This window comes from Pelodiscus sinensis, chromosome 4 (genome assembly GCF_049634645.1).
Source record: "Pelodiscus sinensis isolate JC-2024 chromosome 4, ASM4963464v1, whole genome shotgun sequence".
Lineage (NCBI taxonomy): Eukaryota > Metazoa > Chordata > Testudines > Trionychidae > Pelodiscus > Pelodiscus sinensis.
In genome coordinates, this window is record NC_134714.1 from 84,730,659 (window position 1) to 84,757,407 (window position 26,749).

General features: G+C 45.1%; 1 protein-coding gene across 7 annotated transcripts in view; it reads left to right on the forward strand.

The window, feature by feature from the left end:
- CSTPP1 (centriolar satellite-associated tubulin polyglutamylase complex regulator 1) overlaps positions 1–26,749 on the forward strand; it is a 121,813-nt gene that overhangs the window by 40,205 nt on the left and 54,859 nt on the right. For all 7 annotated transcript variants that reach the window (XM_006135342.4, XM_075927617.1, XM_006135343.4 and 4 more), the window contains one exon: positions 16,233–16,363. In XM_006135342.4, the coding sequence (XP_006135404.2) occupies positions 16,233–16,363 (131 nt within the window). The remainder of the gene's footprint in view (positions 1–16,232; positions 16,364–26,749) is intronic.

Below are 26,749 nucleotides of genomic sequence, written 5' to 3' on the forward strand. Positions count from 1 at the left end.
ACCTGCCTGGGGGCCAGGAGGGTCCTGCCAAGCTCTTCTGTCCTTCTCTGGGACATGAGGTTCTCTTTGCTTAGTGTATTTTGGCTTTGCCTGTTTCTAACAGGCAGAGGGTAACCAGTGTGGTGAGTTTCTATTGGGATGTTACCATAGCATCCCAGGACTTTTACAATCTATTTAGAAGCCGAAAGGTTTGAAAAGAGTGCTTGAAAGTTTCTGAACTCTGGCAGGATGCCGAAATGTAATTACAGAAAAGACAAAGCCCCATTGAAAGCTGCTTCTGTTCAGAAAAGCAGCACCTGAGTGCTGGAGTTCCCAGCACAGCCTTTTTCTTAGAGCTTTGGCTATGTTATCACCATATCCTCCTGAACTCCTTCTTCCTCTCTTGTGCACATCAGAGGCATAGAGTGAATGCACTACAAGACACATCATTCTTAATACCGGCATCTTAAAGAGTCCTTTCTGCAGTTTGGCTGGTGTGGGGCATGTAAGGACAGGGGCTAAAAATGCATAGATCTCTGTTGAAGTCCTCACTGCAAAGGCTTTTCACAACTTCTGGAGCCAGCCAAGATCCTGGGGTTTATTTTCTCTTCTCTCCCCAGTTCACTCATTGCAGTGGTGGGAAAAGCAGCTTTGCTAATGCAAGGATTACCCATCTACCTAACAAAACTTTGGCGTGAAGTACAAGTGCTTACAGTAAATTAATGTGAACTAATGAGGGCTGTAGTTTATTTCGGGTGCAAGTACGCAAATTAGGAATCGCATCTATGGTAACTTGAGTTAATGTGCTAATTTGCCTGCCTCCCCTGAGGTTTTTTAGAGTTTCTTTTGTTACCTTTTTTTTTTTTTTGAGAACCAAGCAACTTTGAGCTTCTTGCTCAAAGTCTGAAATCTGTGGTTTTGAAGCATATAAAGTTATTGCAGTTCTTTTTTCTTCCAGAGGCATTCATGTAGGAGTCTACAGAAGAGGTGAGAAGCAATACTTCATGTAGCTAAGGGGATAGATAGTGTTTTCATAGAATCATAAGACTGGAAGGAACTTCAAGAAGTCATCTAGTCTAGTCTCCTGCACTCATGCATGGCAGGATTAAGTATTATCTCTAGACCATCTTTGACAGGTGATGGTCTAATGTGCTCTGAAAAATGTCCAATGACGGAGATTTCACAATCTCCGTAGGCAATTTATTCCAGTGCTTAACCACCTTGACAGGAAGTTTTTCCTAATGTCCAACTTAAGCCTCCCTTGCTACAATTTAAGCTCCTTGCTTCTTGTCCTATCCTCAGAGGTTAAGAACAATTTTTCTCCCTCCTCATAACAAGCTTTTATGTACTTGAAAGTAGTTATCATGTCCCCTCGGTCTTCTCTTTTCCAGATTAAACAAACTGCATCTTCAAGCAGTGTCCCATGGGTGCTCCACTCTAGGTGTCGGGCTTGTCCCAGCACCGCAGATCGGAGATCTTTTCCAGCCGTAGTCTGCTGGACCGTGCATGTGCGAAGTGCGGCTCGTGGCTTTTTGTGCCGTTTGAGTGCGCGCGGTCCAGCTCCCGCCAGTTCCTCCTGACCGTCCTCAGCCACGGACAGACTGAATGCTCTCTCCATAACTCCTGTTACATTGAGAGAGAGAGAGAGAGAGTTTACTGTTAGTCTTAGTTATTAGTTATAATTGTTAGTCATTTATAGTTACTCGTTCCAGTCATTTAAAAATTTTTTTTTTCCTTCACAGTAGTTAGTAGTTATTGTAAATAGTTCAATGCCTGGTTTTAAGAAATGCGGCGAGTGCCACGAAGCAATGCCTGCCTCCGATGGCCATTCCCTGTGTATCAGATGTCTTGGGGAAGGCCACATACCTCAAAAATGTCCCCATTGCTCAAAGCTCACGGCTAGAGCAATAAGAGATAGGGACATGAGTTTAAAAATCCACTAAGCCCTGCAACCCCAAACTCAACAACCCATCTCAACAACCCATGGGGCATGCAGAACAACCTAACAACCCATCTCTATCATGATCCCTTCCTCCTCCTCGGGTGAGTGTTGGCAATAAGCCAGGGACCTCAGGTGCATTGGCCGCACGCGGCGCTGGAGAGCCAAAGGCAAACTGAAATAAGTCGGCTCCAAACCCCTCGATATTGAGCTCCACGGTCTCAGCCGTTCCCTCGGTCTCCAAACCACCTCCAAGGACATCCATGGCTCTGAGACCCTCTTCCAGTGCGAGATGCTCCCCACTGAGCCTATCCCCGGCACCAAGCCACTCCCCGGCACTGACTCCAGCACCGAGCCGCTCCCTTACACAGTAGCATTCGTCAGTACCGACTCATACTCTGGCACGATCACGATTGCCAGTTCAGAGTCATTCTCTGCCCCGGGCACATGTGGCACTGAGACACCCGTCGTCCTTAAGACACTCTCCAGTGTCTTGACGCTCGCCGACACCAAGACCACTGGCACCGAGATCGCTGACGCAGAAGCAGTCAGTGACACCCAAGTGCCCTTTGTCTCCCATGAGCTTGCTGGCGCCGAGTCGATCGCCAACACCGAGGAGTCTTTCGCCTCCTACAGACTCACTGGCACCGAGACACCGATCACCAACGAGGCATTCACTGGCACCAAGACGCCTCTCTCTGTCGAGGCGCTCACTGGCACCAAACCGCCCTTCTGCATCCAGGTGCTCGCCGGCACAGAGGCGCCCCTCCCCATCAAGGCGATCACCGGCGCCGAGGAGCCCTTCGCCTTTGAGATGTTCTCCGGCACCGAGGTGACCCTCTCCCACTAAATGCTGGCACCAAGACGTTCTCCGTTGGCAATCGCCCCATCGGCACTTTCCCCAGTGCCGAGAGGCACTTCGGCACTGACTACCTTAGTACCAGTGGAGCTAATCCTGTATACAGCAATCTCCATTCCAACTTCTTCTCCGCCGGAGCAATTGTTGGCATTAGCTACCCAACATAGAGCCAAGAAGTTTCCTTCTCTGTCACCGAGCCCAGAGTTCTCGCCCGAATTACGGTCACCATCTCCAGCGTATTCCAGATACTCTCGTACACACCATGCTTCTCTGCAACCAAGACATCACTACCATCATGATCGCCGGTCATTGAGTTATGCCACCTACTATAGAGAAAGGTCCCGGTCTCCTAGATCACCCACACTATCAACCAATGCTGACTATTATAGATGGTACCGTTATTCTACATCGCCATACCATCACCATAGGTCGTCGTCGCAACATCGTTGGTTGCCTCGTGCACACTCCTGCTCCTCACTCATTGGGGAGAACCCAATTCCTCCCCCATCTTCAAAACCACCAACTCCGTCAGGGTCCCCATCGCACACCCGGGACACACAACAACCTCTTTCCACTCAAGAGCCTGAACCCGACCGGTCGCCTACAGACCAATCTTCCTCATCCCCAGATGACGCAGTTTTCCAAGGGGACACCTCACCGTTGGACAGTCTTCACCAATTTCAGGAGCTTTTCCAAAGGGTGGCAAATAGTCAAATGGTGCAGCAGGGAGAGGTGCAACAAAAACATCACCACCTCCTCCGTAACATCAAACAGTCTCACCAGATCAAAATCTCACTGCCATTAGATGAAGCTATTCTAGAGATAGCTGATGATATTTGGCAGTTACCCGCGTCTGTCCCACCCACCAATAAGAAGGCGGATAAAAAGTACTTCGTTCCGGCCAAAGGGATGGAGTTTCTTTTTACTTGTCCACAACCCAATTCGTTGGTTGTGGATGCAGTAAAGCAAAAAGCAAAGATACCCCAACATAAGCCCACTGTTGCGGACAAGGATAGTAAACTCCTTGACTTATTTGGCCGCAAAATATATTCCTCAGCGACACTCACTCTACGTATGGCCAACTATTCAGCACTTTTGGCTAATCACAATTTTGACAATTATGCCAAATTTGTGCCGCTACTTCAACACCTACCAGAGACCAAATGGGACATCTTAAAGGCAGTGATACAAGAAGGATATGCAGCCTCCAGAACAGCTTTATATATTGCCCTGGATACGGCCGACACTGCAGCACGTACAACAGCAACATCGGTCATTACGAGTAGGGCATCCTGGCTACAGCAGTCGTCTGCTCCCAAGGATCTTTTTTCAAAGGTCGAAGATCTACCGTTCGACAGGCAAAACCTCTTTTCCGATAAGACGGACCAACTCCTCCACTCTGAAAAGGATTCCAGGACTACTTTAAAAACGTTAGGCAAGTACACGCCACCGTACAGCCGGAAAAGATATGCTTCCTATCAAAAGCAAAGACCCCTTCTCTGGCAGCCTCCTTCATACAGACTACATGAACAACAAGGGGATAGACAACACCAACAACGGAGACGTCCACCACCCAAAGTGTCTACCCAACAGGGTAACAGGCAACAGGTTTGACGCTTCCATCGAGGGGCTGAGAGCCATTCCCACTATCACCGGTCTAGTTACTACAAATGCAGTCTTCCACCCTTGCTTAAGACCATACCTCCATCGATGGGCCTACATCACCAACGACAAATGAGTCTGTGAAAGGGTCCGTCCCCCTACCCTCTTGTGACCGTGACCTCTTTTTTACACAATCACCCCGCTTAGGGATTATGGGGGGCCTGGGTCCGCCCTCTCTCCAGGCCTCAGCCCAGGGCCCTAAGGTAGGGAGATTTCCCTTCTGTACGCCACCCACCTGACGCCTCAACGCATCAGCCCGCAAGCGGTTCTCCGTCCGCATGCCCTGGGCTGCTTCCTCACCCCCGGGCGCCCTGTCTCTCCCTTAGCCCTCCACTCCTTTAGTTCTCGATCCTTCCCCCTCGATCCTCACCTCCTGTGCCCCCCTTTGTCCCCTTTGTCTAACCTCTTCTTCCTGGTTAGGTGCTTTGTAGTAGACCCTTACCATGACATCACCCTTGTTTTTGATATCTTGGTTGTGAAAGCTAAACCCTTTAATGAGGGAGGTGTATGCACATGGTCTCATACTAGGTTGACTGTGTATGTAGACTAGAGTGGGATAGGGGTTGTGACAGGGTCAGGTCAGAAGGTAACAAAAAAGTAGTGGAGGGGAGGTATATTAGCTTTAGACTATGATGATCTCTATTCCCAGGGCAACTGGGAGTTGGGTAGTCTATAACCAGCAGAGGCAATCGGGCAGTTGAGCACCTGGGGCTAATTGAATAGGTTTGCGAGTCAGGTGAGCTTGGGTTATTTAGGATACCTGGAATGAATTAGGGAAGTCAGTTGAAACTGGCTATAAAAAGAGCTTGCTTGCAATTGGTGGTGGGAGTGAGTAGTTGAGAGGACAAAGGAAGGTGCTGCTGGGAGTAGGAGGAAAATAAACAGCAAGTGGACACTAGAAGGATGAACCAAGGAAAATGAAGGTTTGGGGGAAGGTGTGGGGAAGTAGCCCAGGGATCTTGGAACTGTCTTGTAATAGGTGTTGGGGACTCACATAGGCAGCTGCTATTACAGGGCCCTGGGCTAGAACCCGGAGTAGAGGGTGAGCCCTGGTTCCCCTCAGTACCCACTCTCTATTCCCACTCAGGGAAAAGACTGTGGAGTTTATTCTCCCTTTATATCTTCCGCTGGCCAATGATGAAAGGAGCTCAATAGACACCAAGCTAATGCCCCAGGTGTGCTGCATAAAGTTGAGGGCTGCTGTGAGCCTCTAAGGCAAGCAAATCCTCCTGAAAGTGCAGGACTCACCAAGTTTAAATGGGAGCTTTGTCACAGGGTATAGTACCAGACATTTACAATTATCATGTCTGTCTTGGATTATCAGCACCAACTTCAATAACTTGTTATTTCTTTACTGCCATCTTACTTACCCAATATGCAGGAATTGGAAAACATAGTAGAGGCTAACCATCGTTTCTCACTATTGGTGCTTTTGATCATGTCTTAAGGTAAACATTCTTGTATATTAGTGAGTAGAGTCCTGGATAACCTCATTCCATCACTAGAACAGGTGACTGGTTTCTTTAATCGCTCCTAACTTCCATCAAGTCTGGTCATAGAGGATTTTGCATGCAGCCAACACAAACCTTTCATCATCCATATTGGCCCTCGATTCCTATTTATTAGATCTTTAAAAAAAACAAAAACAAACCAAAGATGAAACTTAAGGAAGGCAGACTGAAAGAAGTACACAGATACTCTAGAAAAAGTGTCTTATTCATAATGTCCTGGATTGTCCCAATCAGTGTGCTTTCAGTTAATTCTGAGGAATTATCTTCAGAGCCACCTGCACTTCCATACCCATGGCTTCCATTCAGTCTGTATGTCTTGTCTTAATGCTGAATATGTTAAACTGCTCAGCCATATGAATCCTCGGATCATTCAGATATTTTGATCACCTAATAAAGTCAATGGGTGCTGATATATAGGAAGAGACAACTTGGAATCTAGATGTCACTCACTCAAGACAGAAATCGTCTTGGCGCAGCTTAGCAACCACTTGTTGTATCAAACCAAGCTGCCAGCCATCTGCCAAATGTGTCAATGGGCCCAGATGAGAAGCATCTGGCTTCAGTTCCTTCAGAGAAACGATCAATTAGCAGCACATGGAAGCATTCACAACCACAGAGTTATGCAGAATTCGGAGTGATATTAGTAGCATCACTGTTGCTGGCTATGACAATATTTTGCCAGTGTTGTTGAAGCACCTTGGCATTTATACGCATCAGTGGCTGGCACAGTTCTTCACGCAAATGATCAATGAAGTGTGACTTCTGAAGATATGGCAAAATATTAAAAATATTGCAAGCTATCAATCTGCATCCCTGTTTTCAGTGCTATTAGAAGTGCTGAAGCATTTCATTCTTTAGTGAATATGAGAACATAATAACAGCCATAATATATAGCTATGATGGTGATCACTCATTGCCAAGTATGATCATCTTCATGGGAGTTGTGGACCCTCAGATAACTAATAAGGCTGATCCTTGAACCACGGGTTCTGTTACAGCAAGGACAGATGTTTCCAGGTAGGTTAGGAGGCTGTTGACCGTGACTAGAAGCCCGTCTCTCCTGCCTCCTGTGCCTTTTCTGCTCCTCAGCTTGTCAGCTGGCAAATTAAAAATGCAGGAAGCCTGTATTGGGAGGTGATGGTCTGGCATCTGAAGAGTGTGACCAGTCTAGCTAAGTTGCTGATGGATGATCACTGTCTCGATACTGGTGGTCTTTGCCTCTTCTAGAACACTGATGTTAGTGTGCATGTCTTCCCATTTAATCTTCGAGATCTTGTGGACGCAGCATAAGGGATACTGCTCAAGGACTTTGAATGATGTCTGTAGGTTGTCCTAGTTTCAGACCCATACAATAGTGTTGGAAGAATGATGGCTTGATAGACAAGAAGTTTGGTGTCTGTTCAGATGGTGTGATCTTCAAACCCACTGTGACAATGTTGGATTTCTACATCAATGTCTGCCTTGGATAAAAGATAACTTTCAAAGCAGAGAAAATGATCAATATTCTCCAGTGCCTCTCCATTGATTTTTAATAGATAGGATTTATGGTACCTCATTTAGAGAGGGCTGAATGAGCACTTTGGTCATCTTGATGTTGAGGGTGGGACCAAGACGTGTGTAAGCATCAGCAAACACATTCAAGGTAGAATCATAGAACTGGAAGGGAGCTTGAGAGGTCATCGAGCCCAGTCCTCTGCCCTCACGGCAGGACCAAGCACCGTCAGGATCATCCCTGACAGGTGTCTGTCTAACATGCTCTTAAATAGCTCCAGTAATGAAGATTCCACAATCCCCCTAGACAAGGTAATTTGAAGATCTTTCTCAGAATGGGAAAAAACTGCAATATCATCAGCAGGGCTCGCCGAACCGCAGCAAGCCCCACTCGCCAGCTGCGCTGTCCGGCGATCTGAGCATGCGCAGATCACCCGAACCCGGCTCTTCCGGGTTGCAGTCTACTCACCACGGGCAAGTAGATTGTATTATTTGTCGAGCCCTGATCATCAGCATACTAAAGTTCCATGATAGATGTGGTGGAAATCTTACTTTTAGCTTTCAGCCTGCTAAGCCTAAATAGCTTTCTATCCGTTCTGTAGATAATTTCAACACCAGCTGGGAATTTCCCAGCAATTAGGTAGAAAATGACTGCACTAAAGAGAGCAAACATGGTTGGAGCGATAATACCGCCCTGTTTGACTCCTGTTTGTACTTTGAAAGGTTCTCTCTGGGATCCAGTGCTGCTCAGATCAGTCGCTTTCATGTTGTCTTGAAGCAACTTTAGGACATTGATATATTTATCAGGACATCCAATCTTCAAAAGTACAGTCCAAAGGGCACAGTGATTCACTGAGTCAAAGGCTTTAGTTACAGCAATAAAAGCAATGTACAGTGGTTGGTTTTGCTCCTGACCACTTTCCTTGCAGCTGCCATACAATGAAGATCATATCCACAGTTCCGCGACATGGTCAGAAGCCACTCTGTGATTCTGATAAAATGTCTTCTGAAGGGCAGAAGACAAGTTGCAAGGACCTGTGCCAGAACTTTGCCTGCAACAGCAAAGAGAGAGATACCATGATAGATTCCATAGTCCGCTTTATCCCCTTTCTTAAAGAGGGTTACAATCAAGGCGTCCCTCATGTTATGGGGTATCTCTTCCTTTATCCAGTTTTTATGGCTAAGCAGGCTAAACTGCAGAATTAACTCTTGCCCACCCTTTTTAAAGATTTCAGTGGCGAATCCTGTCTGGATCTGATGCCTTGTTATTCTTCATGTGCTTGATGGCATTGTATACTTCATGCAAATTGAGAGAGGCTTCAAGCCTATCCCTAGAAAATCATTGGGGGATTTGCTCAATAATTTCATCTGCAGCCATGGAGTTACGATTAAGAAGAACTTCAAAATATTTTTTTTAGCGAAAATTAATGGCTTTGTTGTCCTACAAAACTGTGGTTTCATTCTTAGAGCAAAGGAGGTTCATGCCATGACAAGCTGTCCCATAAACATCCTTAATGGCACTAAAGAAGCCACATGTATTATGGGTGTCCATGAAATCTTGAAATTCTTGGATTCTCAGTCCACCATTTTTTCTTGAGTTCTCTGGTTTTACATTGGACCTCTGGCCTCACCTTAGCATGGGCTTTTCTCTTTGTATTGCAATTTATATAATTCTGCCAAGCACAAAATTCCATTCTCTTTTCATTGGCGAGTTGCTCGATTTCAACATCATTCCCATCAAACCAGTCCTGATGCTTCCTTGTCTGTTGCAGCCTATCCAATGCAGTCTGTATCAGCGCTGTCAGTCTGTGCTGTTCAGCATAATGCACAAAAAGGGGTCTGTTAACATCGAGTCATTTAACATTTAACTTACAAACTCCACCATAATCATGGTGAGTGAGGGGGTCGGAGTGGCTTTTAGTTGTAGATGCAGATAAAAGAAAATTCATTTTGCAGGAACATAGTTCTAAATATGCCACACTGCTCCACAAGCGGATATCCTGCTGGCAGACATCTCCCTGCTCAGGGGAAGTAAGGAAATGAGGGCATAACTTCTTTAGCCTTGTGGCTTTTGCCCTGCTCCATATGCAGCCCATGTATCATAGAATCATAGGACTGGAAGGGACCTTGAGAGGTCATCGAGTTCAGTACCCTGTCCTCATGGCAAGACCAAATACTGTCTAGACCATCCCTGATAGACATTTATCTAACCTACTCTTAAATATCTCCACAGATAGAGATTCCACAACCTCCCTAGGCAATTTATTCCAGTGTTTGACTACCAACCTAAACCTCCCTTACTGCAGTTTAAGCCCATTGCTTCTTGTTCTATCCCCAGAGGCCAAGATGAACACGTTTTCTACCTCCTCCTTATGACACCCTCTTAGATATCTGAAAACTGCTATCATGTCCCCCCTCAAACTTCTCTTTTCTAAACTAAACAAACCCAATTCCTTCAGCCTTCCCTCATAGGTCATAGGTATGTTTCGCTTTGGTTCCTGTACAAGTGATTGATGAATGGTATGACTACTGTCCTACAACAGGGAAAGCCACAAAGCTACACTGCCATGGACGTGTTGTAGAAAATTTACAAGTACCTCATAAAAAGTTTCAATAGCCTGTTTCTGCAGGATTCCATTGAGATCACAGCGAGCTTTAACATGCTGCTTGACCAGATCAGTTAGCTACACAGGGATGCATGCAGTTCACAGAAGCACAACTAGCTTCCCACTTTTCCATGCCCTCACTCTGCACTCCACAAATCACAGACACTAACTCTGCATCTCATTCCCTGCTTTCTGGTTCCCAGTAAGCAGTTGCTCAGACTGGCTATGTTCATCAGCAGGTTCATCATCAGTTAGGTCCTCTGTGTATTGCCTCCATGCCCTCCAAAGTATCCATGGGCTCTTGGTGATGGAGGTGCGATCACCGTTGAGGACAGCATCCAGCTTCTTACAGAAACAGCAGGTCTTACGTGAACCACTGGGGTGTCAACTCGCTCCATGGGCCTTATGATAAGTCTTGGAGTCCCCCTTTTTTGTGTGTGTGCTCAACAACTTTGGTCTCCCCCCCTTCCCCGCTTTTGTTTTCCTTCAACAGAATTTTTTCCTGGTGTTTTTTTTGGGGGGCGGGAAGGGTGTTTGGTATTTTTGCTTCAACCATCTGGCAGCCCTATCAACCAAAGTACAATGAAATCATTGGATTGCACCCCTGATGCATTGTGTCTCTCTTTTTGTGTGTGAAGGTGGTGGGGCTGTTATGCTTATAAGCTCTTTGGAGCTAGGCTGCCAGGTTTTCTGCTGGAACGCATGGGCAAAAAGGGACCCTGGTGGCCGAACAGTGTGTTAAGTCTGCATGGTGGTGCAGTCGAGGCCAGGGCTAAGGCAGGGCTATCTGGCTTTGCTCTGCATGGCTCCCAAAAGATGCCACCTCCATCCCTCTTCGTGCGTTGCCCCTGCACCAAGTGCTGGCTCTCAGCTCCCTTTGGCTGGAAATTGTGACCAATGGATGCTGCAGGAATGGTGCCTGTGGGAGTGAGGATACTATGTGGAACATCTGTGGCTGCCCATACACCTACAGACTACAGAAACTTGGGCGCTGCTTCCTGGGAGCTGTAGTAAGCACTGCAGTGATCCCAAATTACCTTCTGTACCCCAACTCCTTTGCCCAAGCCTGGAGCTCCCTCCTACCTCTCAAACTCTTCATCCCCACCCCAGCGCCTGTACTCCCTTCCACGCTCCAAACGCCTTGGCCCTAGCCCAAAGCCCCCTCTGGCACTTCAAATTCCTCATTCTTGGTCCTACCCCAGATCTTGCACTCCCAGCTAGAGCCCTCACCCCCTTATACCACAACTCTCTGCCCCAGCTTTGAATTCTGTCCTGCATCCTGAACCCTTCATTTCTGTCCCTGCCCAGGGCACATACTCCACTCTCTTGTATCCAAATTCTTCATCCCTTTGGAACAATGCCCATGTCTTCATCTTATTTGCACAGTACTGAGCACACTGAAAGTGCTCAATAAACATGTAGTAATAATTAGGCCTGTAAAGTTTGCAGAGACAGTACTGGCAATATTTAGAGTTCACAAATTGTGAGTTAGGCCCCCAAAATAAAAAACTGGTTATTTTGGTTCCTTTTATGTACCTTCTGGTTTGAGAGATATTGAAGTCTACTTGGGTCACATTTTCAATCTTTTTCCTGCAAGTGGACGTATTAGAAACTAATTGTATTGTTTTAGTGTATTCTAAGATTCCCATGTATTCATATGCCTCCAGGAACTAAAGCATTGAGAGAGACCAAATATTGTGAGACTTGCAATAAAATTGAGATTTGTCAATATTGTTAACATCCAAGGTAACTAATGAGGAAAACATATTGCAAGTTTTATGTGCCTATATCTTTCCATTTGTAGGGCTTCTAATTCTTGCACTCAGAAATCTACCGGTGGCATTGTAACATGATGTATTGCTTAATTAAAATTTTACCAGTAAAGTAGAAATTCTAAAGAAATCTAATGAAATTTAACTTGAAGATCATGATAGCAAAGCCTACTGTATTCCCAGAGACTTTCTGCTCCTGTCTCAGAAATGTAATTCTTATTTTTAATTTTTAAAAAGTGACAAGTCACTGCTGTTCTCCAAAAGAGTTCTGAGTGGTTGATAGTCTGCTTTTAGGTCACAAAAAGGATCCTTCCCTGTCCTCTGAAGGGAATTTTATCTGTAATCAAGTAACATGAATATTAAGTTATAATGAAGGATATGCTTTTAAAAATAGCTAAATAACTAAGAGGCTCCCTGCTGACCAATGGATTTTGGCTCTTGTGGAGAAGTTACCTGTGGAGAATCACTGCCTTGATAAACTTTAAATATTTTCATTAACACTCCTGGCAGGAGATGGACTATGCTGCTGTCCTGAGAGAATCTCTTAATGATCTCTCTGGAGTGTATGAAATCTTTGTCCTGCTTACAAGAAGTACAGAAAAATGCATAGAATATTCCATTTTCATTAGAAGAGTCCCTTCATTGTGCCTTTAATTTTAATGTTGATGGTGTTCTTGTTTCTATTTCCTTCAAATCTTGGGCATTTTGAAAGGGTATTTCCAAATTTTTCAAAATAAAACCTGGGGTTAATAAAAATGTTTAATAAAAATCTAAAAGGGAAAAAAGAAGAGAAAATCAGATGAAGATAGTAATTAAGTCCATAGATGTGGTCTTGCGATGTTTTCAGCTTAAATATTGGAGTCTTGCACATGAGTATGAGAACCTTCAAGAATCTGACTACTTGTCATGTAGGTTTATATTTGGTTTGAAAGGTGGAATGTATAATGTGCCCTCGGTAGTGCTTGTGTCAGTGTCACACTGTGAACTGCCACTTGCATCATATCCAAAATTGAAATAGATTCCACATCCACAATATGTGCAAACTCTAGTGATTTCGAAAAGAAAATCTAAAAATCACTCATTAAGTTGCATGTGGCTGCAGCGAGAATTGTGATGGGGCATGAAGTGATCTAGAGGGAGATGTATTTTCTATGCAGACAGGCAACTGTAAACCTTACCCATTTCCCAGTGGTTCAGGGTTATTCTGGCTAGGTTTATACTAGACCCAGAAGGTTGGCTTAAGGTACGCAACTCCTGCTATGCAGGGGTGGCCCGTCCATATAGCTGAACTAGGCAGTCACCTAGGGTGCCAAGTTAAGTGGGGCGCCAAATGGTGGCATAATATCATTGAGAGGTTTGGAGGTGGGGGCACCGATTGCATGGTTTGCCTAGAATGCCGGTTGCTGGCAGCTAGTCTAGGGCTGCCCCTGCTGCTACATAAATAACATCGCTAGAGTCAACATACCTTAACCCAAGCTTGGCACAGACTTCACACAGAGAAGTTGATGGGAGCAAATACTCCTGTCAGCTTCCCTTCCTCCTTGTGAATTGAGGAGTATTGGTGCGGACTGGGGGAACCCTCAGAGTTTGATTTAGCACAGTCGTTCCCAAACTTTTTGGCATCACGCCCCCCCTTTTGATTTTTGAGACACCCTCATGCCCCCCTTCCAAAAAAATAGCAGCAAAACTTGGGGTGGGATTGACGGGGGTGTGGGTGTGGCTGGGTTGCCTTGAATCCCCCCAGTTTGAATCCCCCCAGTTTCTTCACCCCCCCAGTTTGGGAACCCATGATTTAGCGGGTCTTTACTAGATCTGCTAAATTTTAGTCCTGAGTGGAGCGCAGGATCAGGTCCCGGAGATAACCATTACAGGACCGCTTGGGAATAGTGACCATAATATAATAACATTTAACATTCCTGTGGTGGGAAGAACACCTCAGCAGTCCAGCATTCTGGGATTTAATTTCAAAAAGGGGAATTACATAAAAATGAGGAGGTTAGTTAAACAGAAATTAAAAGGCAAAGTGACTAGACCCAAATCCCTCCAAGCTGCTTACCCCTTTCTCCAGATCATTTATGAATAAGTTGAACAAAATTGGTCCCAGAACTGACCCTTGGGAGACATCACTACCGTATTTTCCGGCGTATAAGACGACTTTTGATGTTAAAAAACATCCCCCAAAAATCGGGGGTCGTCTTATACGCCGGGTATACAGCTTTGCGGCTTTTCAAAGCCTCGGGGGAAGTCGGCGGCGGGGCATCCCTGGCGCGCCTGGGCTGTCCCGCCGCCGGCTTCCCCCGAGGCTTTGCAAAGCCACGGAGGGGCTCCGGCGGCGGGGTAGCCCAGGCGCGCCTGGGATGCCCTGCCGCCAGCTTCCCCCGAGGCTTTGCAAAGCCGCGGAGGGGCTCCGGCGGCGGGGCAGCCCAGGCGCACCGGGGCTGTCCCACTGCCGGGGCGTCCTCAGAGGCTTTGCTCCCGGTGTCCCTGGTCTGCTGGAGATGGTCCCCAGCAGACCAGAGGCACCGGGAGCAAAGCCGAAGCGGCGGCGGGGAGCAAAGCCGGGGAGGCGGAGGGACGCTGGGGTATAAGACGAAACCCTATCTTGGGTAAGCTGTAAGGTGGTAAAGTTTGCAGATGATACTAAACTGTTTAAGATAGTCAAGACAGAAGCAGACTGTAAAGAACTTCAAAAAGATCTCACCAAACTGAGTGATTGGGCAACAAAATGGCAAATGAAATATAATGTGGATAAGGGTAAAGTAATGCACATTGGAAAAAATAACCTCAACTATACGTACAGTATGATGGGGGCTAATTTGGCTACAACAAATCAGGAAAGAGATCTTGGAGGTATCGTGGCTAGTTCTCTGAAAACTTCCACACAGTGTGCAGCGGCAGTCAAAAAGGCAAATAGGATGTTAGAAATTATTAAGAAAGGGATAGAAATTAAGACACAGACTATCTTACTGCCCCTGTATAAAACTATGGTACACCCACATCTTGAATAGTGCATACAGGTGTGGTCTCCTCACCTCAAAAGAGATATTTTGGCCTTGGAAAGGGTTCAGAAAAGGGCAACTAAAATGATTAGGGGCCCATATGAAGAGAGGCTAAAGTGACTGGGACTTTTCAGTTTAGAAAAGAGGAGCTTGAGGGGGGATATGATAGAGGTATATAAAATCATGAGTGGTGTGGAGAAGGCCGATAAAGAAAAGTTATTTATTAGTTCCCTAAATAGAAGAACTAGTGGACACAAAATGAAATCAATGGGTAGCAGGTTTAAAACTAATAAAAGAAAGTTCTTCTTCACACAGCGCGTAGTCAACCTGTGGAACTCCTTGCCAGAGGAGGCTATAAAGGCTAGGTCTATAAGGGTATGTCTAAACTACATGGCTCTGTCGACAGAGCCATGTAGATTTTTTTGTTCGGCAAATGGATATGAAGCCGCGATTTAAATAATCGCGGCTTCATTTAAATTTAAATGGTTGTCGCGCTGAGTTGACAAACAGCTGATCAGCTGTTTGTCGGCTCAGCGCACTAGTCTGGATGCTCCCCTGCTGACATAAAAGCCCTTTATTGTCCTCCCCGGTAAACCTCATCCTACAAGGCATAACGGGGTGGTCGATAAAGGGCTTTCAGGTCGGCACGGGAGCATCCAGACTAGCACGCTGAGCCCGGCAGCCATTTAAATTTAAATGAAGCCGCGATTATTTAAATCGCGGCTTCATTTCCCTTTGCCAATCAGCCTAATCTACATGGCTCCATCAATGGAGCCATGTAGTTTAGACACACCCTAACAGAGTTTTAAGAGAAGCAAGATAATTTCATGGAGGTTAGGTCCATAAAAGGCTATTAGCCAGGGAATAGAAATGGTGTCCCTGGCCTCTGTTTGTCAGTGGCTGGAGATGGATGGCACGAGACAAATCACTTGACCATTGTCTTCGGTCCACCCCCTCTGGGGTACCTGGTGCTGGCCACTGTCGGCAGACAGGCTACTGGGCTAGATGGACCTTTGGTCTGACCCAGTACGGCCATTCTTATGTTCTAAAGTGAATGCCAGAAGATCTATCTCCAGCGCAGCAAGAGGAGGTGTGTCCTCAGTCTTTTAAGCTTTCCAGTGGCTCTTGGGCACTTGGAATCTGTGGATATTTTAGAATGAATTTGTCTTAAGTTTAAAGAGCCCATGAATCACAGATTTGAGAATTTGAGATCCAGTTCATGCAGCTAGACTTCTGTCTAGAAAACTGATGTATGTGAACTGTGGTATGGTTTAGAGATTTGTTTCACAACATGTAACTTTGCCTGTGGTTTCCTTGTTGTTTGTAACAGCTGGGATCATTTACCTATGTGAGAGAGTGTTTTCTTCCACATCTAAGACCACATTTGACTTTCATTTTGATTTTATTTCTGCAGTTTTAACAGTGTGCACCAAGGAACTCACGTTTTGTTCCGAGAATTCAGTTTCATCCAAGCCACCCCCCACAATAGGGCATCCTTCCTACAGACCTTCTGGAAATGCTTCCGCACAGTGGGTAAAAATGGAGGTAAGTGTTCCAAAATCCATCATCATGAGAGACTAGTGACAGCATGTAGGATTAAAGCCACCGTAAGTGGCAAACTCTGTTCATAGTTTATGGACATATATCCTCCACCAAGAAAAATACCACCATAGTAGCATGTTGGGGTTTAACTTCTGCCAGCTCTTCCATATTCACAAACTTATCTCCACCAGGCACTGGAATAACTTTTTGATAGTGCTGGGATGTAGATTGTAACTAATAAGGTAGTGTTATCTAATAATGTCATTCATGAGTGTTGTGAAAGGGTGGTTAGCAATAGGTGAAACAGGTGATGTTACTGTAACCCCTCCTGTTGGCTAGCCCAGTGTGAGGTTATTCAGCATAGGGGAAGCTTGTGACTTCTTACACCACTGTGGGGGGGGGGAGGGGCTTGGCCTGAGGCTGCTTGGTGTGCTCTGCGTTGTGTATGTGTGACTGCACCTCAAACCAGACCCACTCTGACAAATCACCAGGATCAGGCTTATTCTGTAAAAAACATAAAAGAAGAAAACAGTTCAGCAGCCCCTTCTCTCAGCATGCAGCCTGTGTGCTGCTTCTAGCACAGTCCTTGCTGAGACCCTGCTGGAGGTAGAGGTTATATCCTGGCAGGAACCAGGAAGTTCTCCCAACATGCCGCAGTTTGTGATCCACAACTTGTAGTTCCCAGGTCTGCTGCTGAAACACACTGGACCTTGGGCTACATTACCCTTTGAAGAGATTTTGGTTGCTAAACCCTGAACAAAAAAGGGTTTTCTTTTATAGTGATGTGCTGGGTGTGTTTCATATGGGATTGCCAACTATAAAAAATTGCTGAGATGCATAAAAATGGAATTCCACACATTAAAGGAAATATGACCGGGTTCATTTCAGTTTGTGATCTAGCAACATTATCAAATGAGTCAAATAGACTATGCCTTATTAGGTGCTATTCCTTTCCTGAAGCACTTATCAAACCGATTTGGTCAGTGTAGCTCTATTCAATTGTCAGTTTAATACACGGGGAGAGCGGCGAACCTCCACCTCTTTGCAAGGAGGCAGGGGAAGCCCCGCATAGCTTCTGGTGACCAGCCAGCTGGGGAAACCCAATTGCCGGCTGCAAGCAGGGGGTGGAGGAGAGGGAGCGAGGCATCCAGCCAGAGGGGGTCGCCAGGGAATGGCGCGGCGAACCGCTGCTGCTTTGCAGGAAGGCAAGGGAAGCCCCATGCAGCTGCTGGCGACCGGCCGGCCGGTCGGGAAAATCACGTTATTGCAGGGACGGTCGTGGTGTTCGAAAAACGTCCCCTCCCCCCCAAAAAATCTTGCTATCATGAAAACGTGTTAAGCGGGCACGTATTAAGAGAGGAATTACTGTATTAAATAAGACTTTCTCTCTACATTGATCACTTCAGCAATATTCTTCTCCACTAGGCACTTCCCTAACATTCAATGGCTGTTTATTATCCATTCGTTTGTTTTGTGGTCTTTTGAGAAGTTTCCAATCCCCATGACAGCATTCTTATTCAAACCCCCTGGAATGAATTTTTTAGTTAAAGATTCCTGAGACACAGCATTAAACAACTGTGCTGTGGTCTGGAGAGTTAGTACATCCAAAATATGGGGAAGTTCCGTGGAGTAAAATACATTTTGGATTGTACAATCTGTACCATAAATCTGAAAACTCCATGCCTCACTGAATGGTCTCAGCAGATATCTCCCACAACCTATGGGAAGGTGTTATGGGTAATGTGCACCATAGTTGCACAAACAAAACCATCCATTGGAGGTTATTTGAAGAATTAGCTGCAATAATTATTATGGAACTTGAGCATCTTTTTTTGATGGCCTAGACCAACCCCTTCAGTAGCAGACATACCAACAGATGTGGAGGAGGAGATGAAAGCTGTTCTCTTCCTTCAGTATGCTTTTCAAAAGGGCAAAGAGTTGTAAGAAACCCTCTGTAAAGTCCTTTCCAAGACATCTTTTGGCTCCTAAATGGCTGTTGAGGGCCATGTCAGTGCTGTTGAGGGCCATGTCAGTGCTGAGAAGAGAATTATCCTTATCTGTCTCCATGTCTTATCTTTAAATCTGTTTTCTCCATGCTAATGACTCTTAGGGCCAACAACAAGGGAGAGGCACACTATGATGTAACACTTTTAAATATATTTGTTACCTTATACTTTTGCTTTTTGTATTGTATATTTCTTCTTCAAGTGTGTGTGTTGCATACACAGTTGTTGGAAGGTTTTTCCCCTAGTAGTACTCATAGGTCAGCTGTGGAGCCCTCTGGAGGAGCACCATTATGGCACTGTATATACACCACAGCCAACCTTCCCACCGTTCACTTCCTTTTTTTCCCAGAAGACTCTGGCAGAGGGGAGGTGGGTGGGTCTTTGAGTGATTGCTTATATCAATTCCAAGTAGGTGACTCCTAAGCAATTATCTGGTGTAGGGGTCAGAGATCACTGAGTTGCCGAATGAAGCACTGCTCTTCTGAAAGAGCATCATCTCTCACATGCAAATGGATAGTGTACTGACCAAGTTGCTGCCTTGTAAATATCCTGGATTGGTACATATGTCAATAATGTGATGGAAGACACTTGCACCAGTGTAGAATGGGAAGTCAGCGAAGAAGCTGGGATCTTGGCAAGATCATAACAAGTCCTAATGCAGATTGTGATCCACTAAGAGATTCTCTGAGAGGTAATTGGGAGGCCTTTCTTCCAGTCTGTCATCAATCCAAACAGCTGGGTGGACATCCTGAATGGTTTATGCTCCAGATAAAAGGCCAAGTCACGCCAAACGTCAAGGGAGTGAAGAGCGCGTTCCTTGTTGGAGTTATTAGATTTCAGGTAAAATAAGTAGAAAAATATCCTGAAATTCTGAAAATCTGAAGCCACCTTAGTTAAAAAGGCTGGGTGTGGCCTGAATTTAGATCTTGTCCTTCTGAACACCTTGACATTCGAAGGGGCTCCACAGCTGACTGACAGGTTCTGCTATGGGAAAGCCTTCTGATGACTGTGCACGCAGCACGCATACACTTGCTTGGAATGGACATGAGCAACACATCTTGAGTAACAACAGTTACAAAAGGTAACCATTTTGATTGCTGTCTGGTGTATGGCATTATTTAAGATCCTTTCTGTGTATTTTGTATGGAAGTTGTCATACAGAATGAAGTAATATTTTCTGCTGTTCCATGATTCTCTGCAAAAAAATCTCTTGAGCTTGAAATTAGAAAAGGAACAGTGGGCATGGGGAAGAGGCCACCTTCTGCAAGATGAGGAAGATACTATATTCCCCTCCCTGGTCGGCTATGAGATCTTCAGGAGCAATCTCCTGTTCCAAAATTATTCTTTTAGATGTTGGTATTAGAAGTGCTCAGTAGGAAATTGGTGCTTACCTAAATCTTTTCAGAAAATCTCTAGCCTGTGTCCCAAGTGCAATCCATTCGAGGAGATATTCTATCAGCCTTGCATATCTGTAACTCTGTCTGCTGCATTTCATTTACTAAAACGGCAAAGTGTGGACATGAGGGGAATCGTTGGAGCTTCTGATGCATTTGAGTGGTTTCGCCCTGAAGGCAGTGGCAGGTGAAGTGAAATTAAAGAGAATTAAGGAACTAAATTGGCTCAGGAAGCAGAAGGCATTCAGATACCATATTGATGATCTAGTAGAAGATCTTGAAGAGACTAGGGCAGTCAATTAAAATTTAGTGTAAATAATAGTTTTTTAAAAACAGCTTCTGCTCAGGCAGAGGGGAGCCCCTAATTAGCAATGATAACACGTGTTAGTGTTCTGAATTTGACATATGTAGTCCATGTTCTTCTGAACCTATTTGTGGAACAAATTGATTTAAGTGTCCTCAGTGGGAACTAGCATGACATAAAATCTCAGACATTTGAGCAAGAAACCACCTGTGAGCTATAACCTCTAAAACCCTTTATTCTTGTACACTGATGAAACTTTTAATTAGAGAAGCTTTCTACCCAGGGTTGGGCAGAAGCGCTCCTTTCTTCTCTGCAAAACATCTTGTGTTATAGGGCTGCATGATTTATTTAATTATAGCACGATATTTTCCACTTCGCCTTTCAGTCTCTCCCATATTGATAAGAGTGGAATGCTTACCTCAGTGAGAGCCTTGAGATAAGACAGTGTCCGATGGGAACTGAGTAGGCAGGGAAGTAATTGTTTAATGTTATATGTAATAGAAAGGTATATATATTGGCTTTTAATTGTTTTGTATTTGAAGATCCGCTTATGGATGTCTTCCCTTGCAATATTGCTCGAATAAACTGCCTCTGGCTACTTGTTGCTTAAACACAATGCAGAGTGAAGGCTTGTTTTCTTCCACAATTTGGAAGAACAGAACAAGATTTATTTACTTTTTGAAAAATTAAATCCAGGAGAATGCGGTTTTCAACCTCTGTTGTTCCTGGTGAAGGTGTGGGCACACTGTTTCTGTCCACCTCCCTATGAAGGTTGGTGATAAATTCCCCTTTCTAAGGGAGCCCAAAGAAACAAGTACTATGAATGCTGATTAGCTACCTGCTTGTTTATGTCTCTTCCTTCATTGTAAAACCAGAACAATTCCTTGTGTAAAATCCTTCCATTCCTACCTTGTAGAAGCGTAGTCTCATTAAGGCACAATTGTTCTCAAGAGACAAACTTATAAAACATTGTTTTCCCTTCCTGTTAGGGCCAGTTCACTTGCTGTGTCTCACGTAAATTAGGGACTAGGCAAAAAATTCCTAAATAGGTCTATTCCCCAAATAACCGTCGTCTGAGTAATTTCTCTTAATTACAAGATGTAGAAAGCCTAGAGCCTAAGCTGAATGTGTAGTGCAGACCTGCTTACTTAGAAAATCAGGTTCAATGCCAAACTTTTAGATGGGATTTGTAAAGTCTGTAAAGAGACATTTATTATCTGGCACAGCAGCTGCACTGATACAACTAAGCAATAGCAGGTGTGGGTACCATACCTGTTGGAGCCTCTTCTGAATTACTGGAAAGGTACTCTGATAGCAAGCAGACACACAATTTGGAGAACAATGTACTTATTCCAGCTCCTCCTCCCTTTGGATAGGAGATTGTGGGAGGTCTATACCAGTGTGTGGAGGGGCCGGACCCCTCGAAGGCAGGGACGTCCCAAAGTCGGGGTCAATGTCCTTTTTTCGCAGGGCAAATGTGGCCCTCCGGGGGTAATCTCAAAGTACAATTCCCTTTAAACAGGGTAAATACAGCCCTGCAGGCCTAGTCCCAAAATAAAATTCCCTCTAACCAAGGTAAATATAGCCCTACAGGCCTAGTCACAAACACACTCTTCTCTCGGAGTTACTCTGGCCAGAGGCCTAGTCCACAGGTAAGTCTTCTCAGGCTGTCAGGGAGCAGGGTACCGGGAGGTGGGAGGGTAAGGAGACCTGAGCCCTCCTGCTCCTCTGGGTCCCAGCCAAGGGCCCTGTTGGCAGTGGAGGATTTTCACTGCCTGCTCAATGGGGATTCCTGCTGAAGTGCACTGAGCTCCCAGAGGAAAGTCCTCCACCCTGGGCCACTTCCTACCATCCCTGGCATGCCGCTCAGCTCTCGGGGCATTGCTCAGTGTGTCCAACTCTTGTGGATGGCCTCCCTGGTCGAGGCTGAACCGGCTGCTGCTGGGGTCGCTGCTGCTGGGGGGGCTGGGGCTGTGGCTGCTCCAGGGGTGGCTCAAGGGCTCCTTCCCCTCTGGCGGTCCGCCCTGACTGAGCTGCTCTGCTGCCTCTTATACTGCTCCAGCACTTGGAGCATGCCCAGTCTGCAAAAAGGGGTGGGACTTCCTCTGCCCAGAGAGTCTTAGCCCCCTCTCTTCCCTTCAATGCAGAGTACTCTGTTCCCGTCACACAGTGTTTCACCTGTTAACTGGCTGTGCCGGCTCGTTTACTTACCAGCACCGTGACCATGAAGCCTTGTAGCTCCTATTGGCTCTGGTTTACCATTTGAAGCCTGGCCAGTAGGAGCTACGAGGCTCCATAGTCATGGCACCAGAAAGTACACTAACCAGCATGGCCAGGTTTCTCAAAGTGGTTTCACAGACCATTTAGACCAGTGTTTCTCAATAGGAATGACTCCCTAGGAAACAGAGGGGGAGAATACCCCTGATTCATAGTACCATACTGAATCCCAAGCAGGGAAAGTCTTTCTGATAATACTAAATTCTTTTCTTTTTGCATTCTCCTATAACCTTCATAAATAAATCTTGAACAAGAGACATCGCTAAGATGGTTTTCTTCCCCTGGTGAACTTTCCTCTAGTTTACAGTTTTACAGTAGCAGTTTACCATTGGAAACAAAGGAGAATGCCCCACTGTACCACATTAAAAAAGAGGAGTTTAACACCTCGCTGCTGATGGTGTTTAGATCAAGTTATAATCTCTTGAGCTATTTCCTTTGGGAGCCCAGTTAAGACATCTGTGGAAAGCCTGCAGAAGTAATGTTATGGGAAAAATTCCAGTTAAATGCTATCCAGCTATTTCTCAGATAATGAACACTGCCAGCTTTAGCAGATGCAGCAATTCGACATGGTTCCTAAGGGAAACAGTCCCTCTCTGTTACATACCTGCACTAAAAAGTAAGGGTTATTCTGCTTCCATTTCCCTTAGTCTAGCCTAATTGGAAGAACTGTGCTTGTTTTCTGCATTGCTAGCTCACTGTGTTTTGTGTTCTTGTTGTAGTGGAGGAGAGCTCAACATAGACTAAAGATAGCATGCTCTGAGGAGTATTTGTTTTCAGTGAGGACATACTTGGATAAATGCAGTCTATGCAAAGTGAGACAAAGTGTAGATAGCTGCTGCCTACATCTGTGAGACAGATATTCTTTATCAGAAGCCCAAGATGTCAACTTTTCCACCTTTTGTGCAACGGGATGGTAAAAAGTGGAATGAGCAAAGGAGTGGAAGTTAAGAATTCCTGTATTCTAATCTTGAAGCTCTCTGCAACTTTGGGCATGTCACTTAGACTTGACATGCTTCATTTTATCAATGCCTAAGGGTAGAAGATGCTACTCTTATTGAATCAAATGGGCTCTGAAACTATAATTTTGGCTCAGAAGGCCGAAGCTGAAACCACCAAATAATGTCCTACAAGTTGGGCCCCACAGGACCAGTGTGCTAATAAAAACCCAGCTATACTGTAACAACATAAAACAGTTGTAGCTAGGGATTTTCACAGTTTCAGCTGACTTTCCTCTGTAAAAATATTTTAACCCTTTGTTAAATACACCTAAAAAGAGAGGGGAAATGACTGAAGCATTTGTAATTTTAAAAGATGAACAGTTTTTTTTGGTTTAGTCATTTAAAGGGAAAATCTCCTATTTTAACAGTTATTCAAATGGTATTAGAAGCCCTTTTTGAGTAAAGAAAAGTCTATTATACATAATAGTCCTTGAGATCTAATCTGTTTCCTTTTAAGTCAAAACTAAACAAACTGGAATAGACAGAGATATGAAAGTACGGCTTGTGTCTGTTACTTGCAGTTGAGTTGCAGGAAAATTACAGGCACACTCCCCGGTCTTATTAGTTACTCTGGGTATGTCTGCCCTGCCCAATCCAGTCCCTAAGCCTCAGCGCCTAAGCCCAAATTTCTACACAGCTTCTCAACCCCAAGTCTGTAGATCCATGCTCTGAGACTCACTGCTGTGGATTTTAAAATGCTGCGTAGTAGGGATATAATAGTATAGTCAATTAACTGATTAGCAAAAGCTAATCAGTTAATGCTACAGACTACATGCATTTCCCTCCTCCTACCCTTGCCAGTAAAATTTTTAGCAGGGTGTCTAGCAGCCCAGCTGAGTTCTGGCTTGCACGTTGTCCAGAACCTACTCCTGCTGCAGCTCGTCATTGAAAGTGTATTAGGAGCCAGGCAGGCAGGCAGCTTGGCTCAGTTCCAGCTCATGCTGGTTCTGGGAGCTCAGACCCATCTTAGACAGGGACTGCTGCCACCCCACACTTCTGCCTGTTTATCAGAGGCAGCAGCACTGGGCAACAGGCAGCCGGTCCACAAGGAAAACTGGTTTTTAAACTGGCTCCCATTGTGGACTTGCTCCCGCCTAACACACTGCACTGCTGCCTCTGATACAGTGACTGCCAGCCCCACTGCCGGGGACTACAGAATAGTCAACTAACCTATAAGAATTCATGAAGTTACTCGACTATTCAATTAACTGATATTTAACATCCCTATTGTGTAGTTGTACCTCTGAGATCAGGCAAACTTTACCAGAACTGGGGTAAACCATGGGGGAGGAGATGTTTTCTTTATAAAGCAATGTTCAGAGGAGAGACTTGTGACTGGATAAGCTGAAAACTTATAAGACAGAAGGCAAAAAATAGAAGAGAAGTAGGACGAAGGTAGGGAAGGAAATTAACACATAAGGGATGAATGTAATTAGGTGCTGCTAGGGATTCAGTTGGCCAATGGAAAGAATAATGTTGGTGGCTAAGAGGTCTGACTCTCTCTAGCACAATGCCATACATCATTTTTAAAATCGCAGGTAGTTCTGATGGCAGAAGTGAAAAAAGGAAAGATGGTTCCAATGGTTAGGATAGTAGCCTAGAATTTGGGAGATCATGTTCTTTTCTGTGCTTCATCTACTTCCAGTGTGATGTTGGGCAATTCACTAAACCAGCGGTTCTCAAATTTTTTGGGCTCCAGAGCCCTTTACATGTGTAAAAATGTATGCGGTGCCCCAGCGGTCCACTGATTGTATCTGTTGTACTTATGCAGAGCCTTAGCAGTCCACTGATTGTATGTGTTGTACTTATGCAGAGCCCCAGCGGTCCACTGATTGTATGTGTTGTACTTATGCAGAGCCCCAGCGGTCCACTGATTGTATGTGTTGTACTTATCCGGAGCCCCAGCTGTCCACTGATTGTATGTGTTGTACCTATCGATGTTTTCAGTTTGTCAACCTCACAGAGCCCCTGGAGATGTCTCACACAGTTTGAGAAACACTGCACTAAACTATGGCTACACTACCCTGTGCACCTACGTCCTGGGTCATGTTTCAGCCATGCCTATATCCACTACTCCACACTGCAGAGCCACATGTGCCATAAACAGCATATTCTCATTCATACTAACATTGCAGCTGTACATGTTTAATTGTAGGATTTCTGGGGGCGTATCCCAGGGGTCTTAATGCCTCACTAGCTTGAATTTCTGTAGGAATTGGTTCGTGTTGTAGGACAACTTGTCTGTCCTAAGTTTCGACTTAAAAAGAAACCAAACTGAACCTCAATGACTGCATTTATAACGGACTTTTCTTTGCTCAAAAGTGGTTTTAGCCTACTACTCTTAAGCTGAGGCATTTCCAGTCCTGCACACTCCTTACTACTGTTTCTTCCAGCCCAGGATCAGGCTATGTATCCATTAGACGTGCTGTTTTTGGGTGAATGTTTTATATACCAGAATTGATGTTAGGCCAGATGCTGGACAGCGTTTCAGGAGCACTTTCTGAGATGCAGAAGGGACTTGGAGAGGGTTCACTCATGGCAGACAGGACAGCAATGATGAATGCTCCAATTTCTGTGTAGACATGTATGGGTTGCAGGACAACTAGCACAGCATGGTGGGTCCTCATCATCACACAGACCTGGAAAGATCAGAGTGGCTCTAAAATTTCCACAAAAAGATAAGGTTCAAGTACAGATGTGAAAGTTGCAGGATGATAGTGAGACCAGTGCCATCTATATGATTATAGGGATATAAAAAAAGTTCAAGTATTAACTGTGTAAATGATGGGAATTCTATTGGTTAAATGGGGTCCATGGGTTCTGAGCTGCTGCTAGCCCTTCAGGCTTCAGGGCCCCAGGGGACTGGCAGCTGCCCACCTGAGCTCCCCAGAAGAGTTTAAATAGTAACAGGAACTGATAACCATCAGCTTATCCATTCACAGTTTAAACTCTTACATCCCTATATGATTATGATGGTCTGTGGCTCCCTACACAACAAATGCAAGGTTAAAGGTGAGTATTTTTCTGTGGAGTGGTCTCAAGACATTGCTGGTTTGCAGGTCTGATACTGGCAATCCAAGTGCACTTGTCATCACTGGGGCTAAGTCGAGACGTGCAAGGGAAATAGGTATGCTTTGTGTCCCCCATCTCTGGAAAGCAGGGCTGTGTGAATGAGATGTGATGCACTAAAGGTAGCCTTTAATGGTTTTGTAACCTCCTTCCATCCAAACTGATGAATCAAAACATGTCTGTTACAAGCAGAGACCTACTTTATCTTAGAGTACAGGGTCAGCACACTGCCATCTTTTAGGAGTGTTGTGCTGACAGATTAGTTAATGTTCATAAACTGATTTGAGGATGAAAAAGAGCATATGTATGTGCCAAACATTTACTATTTACAACAACATCAA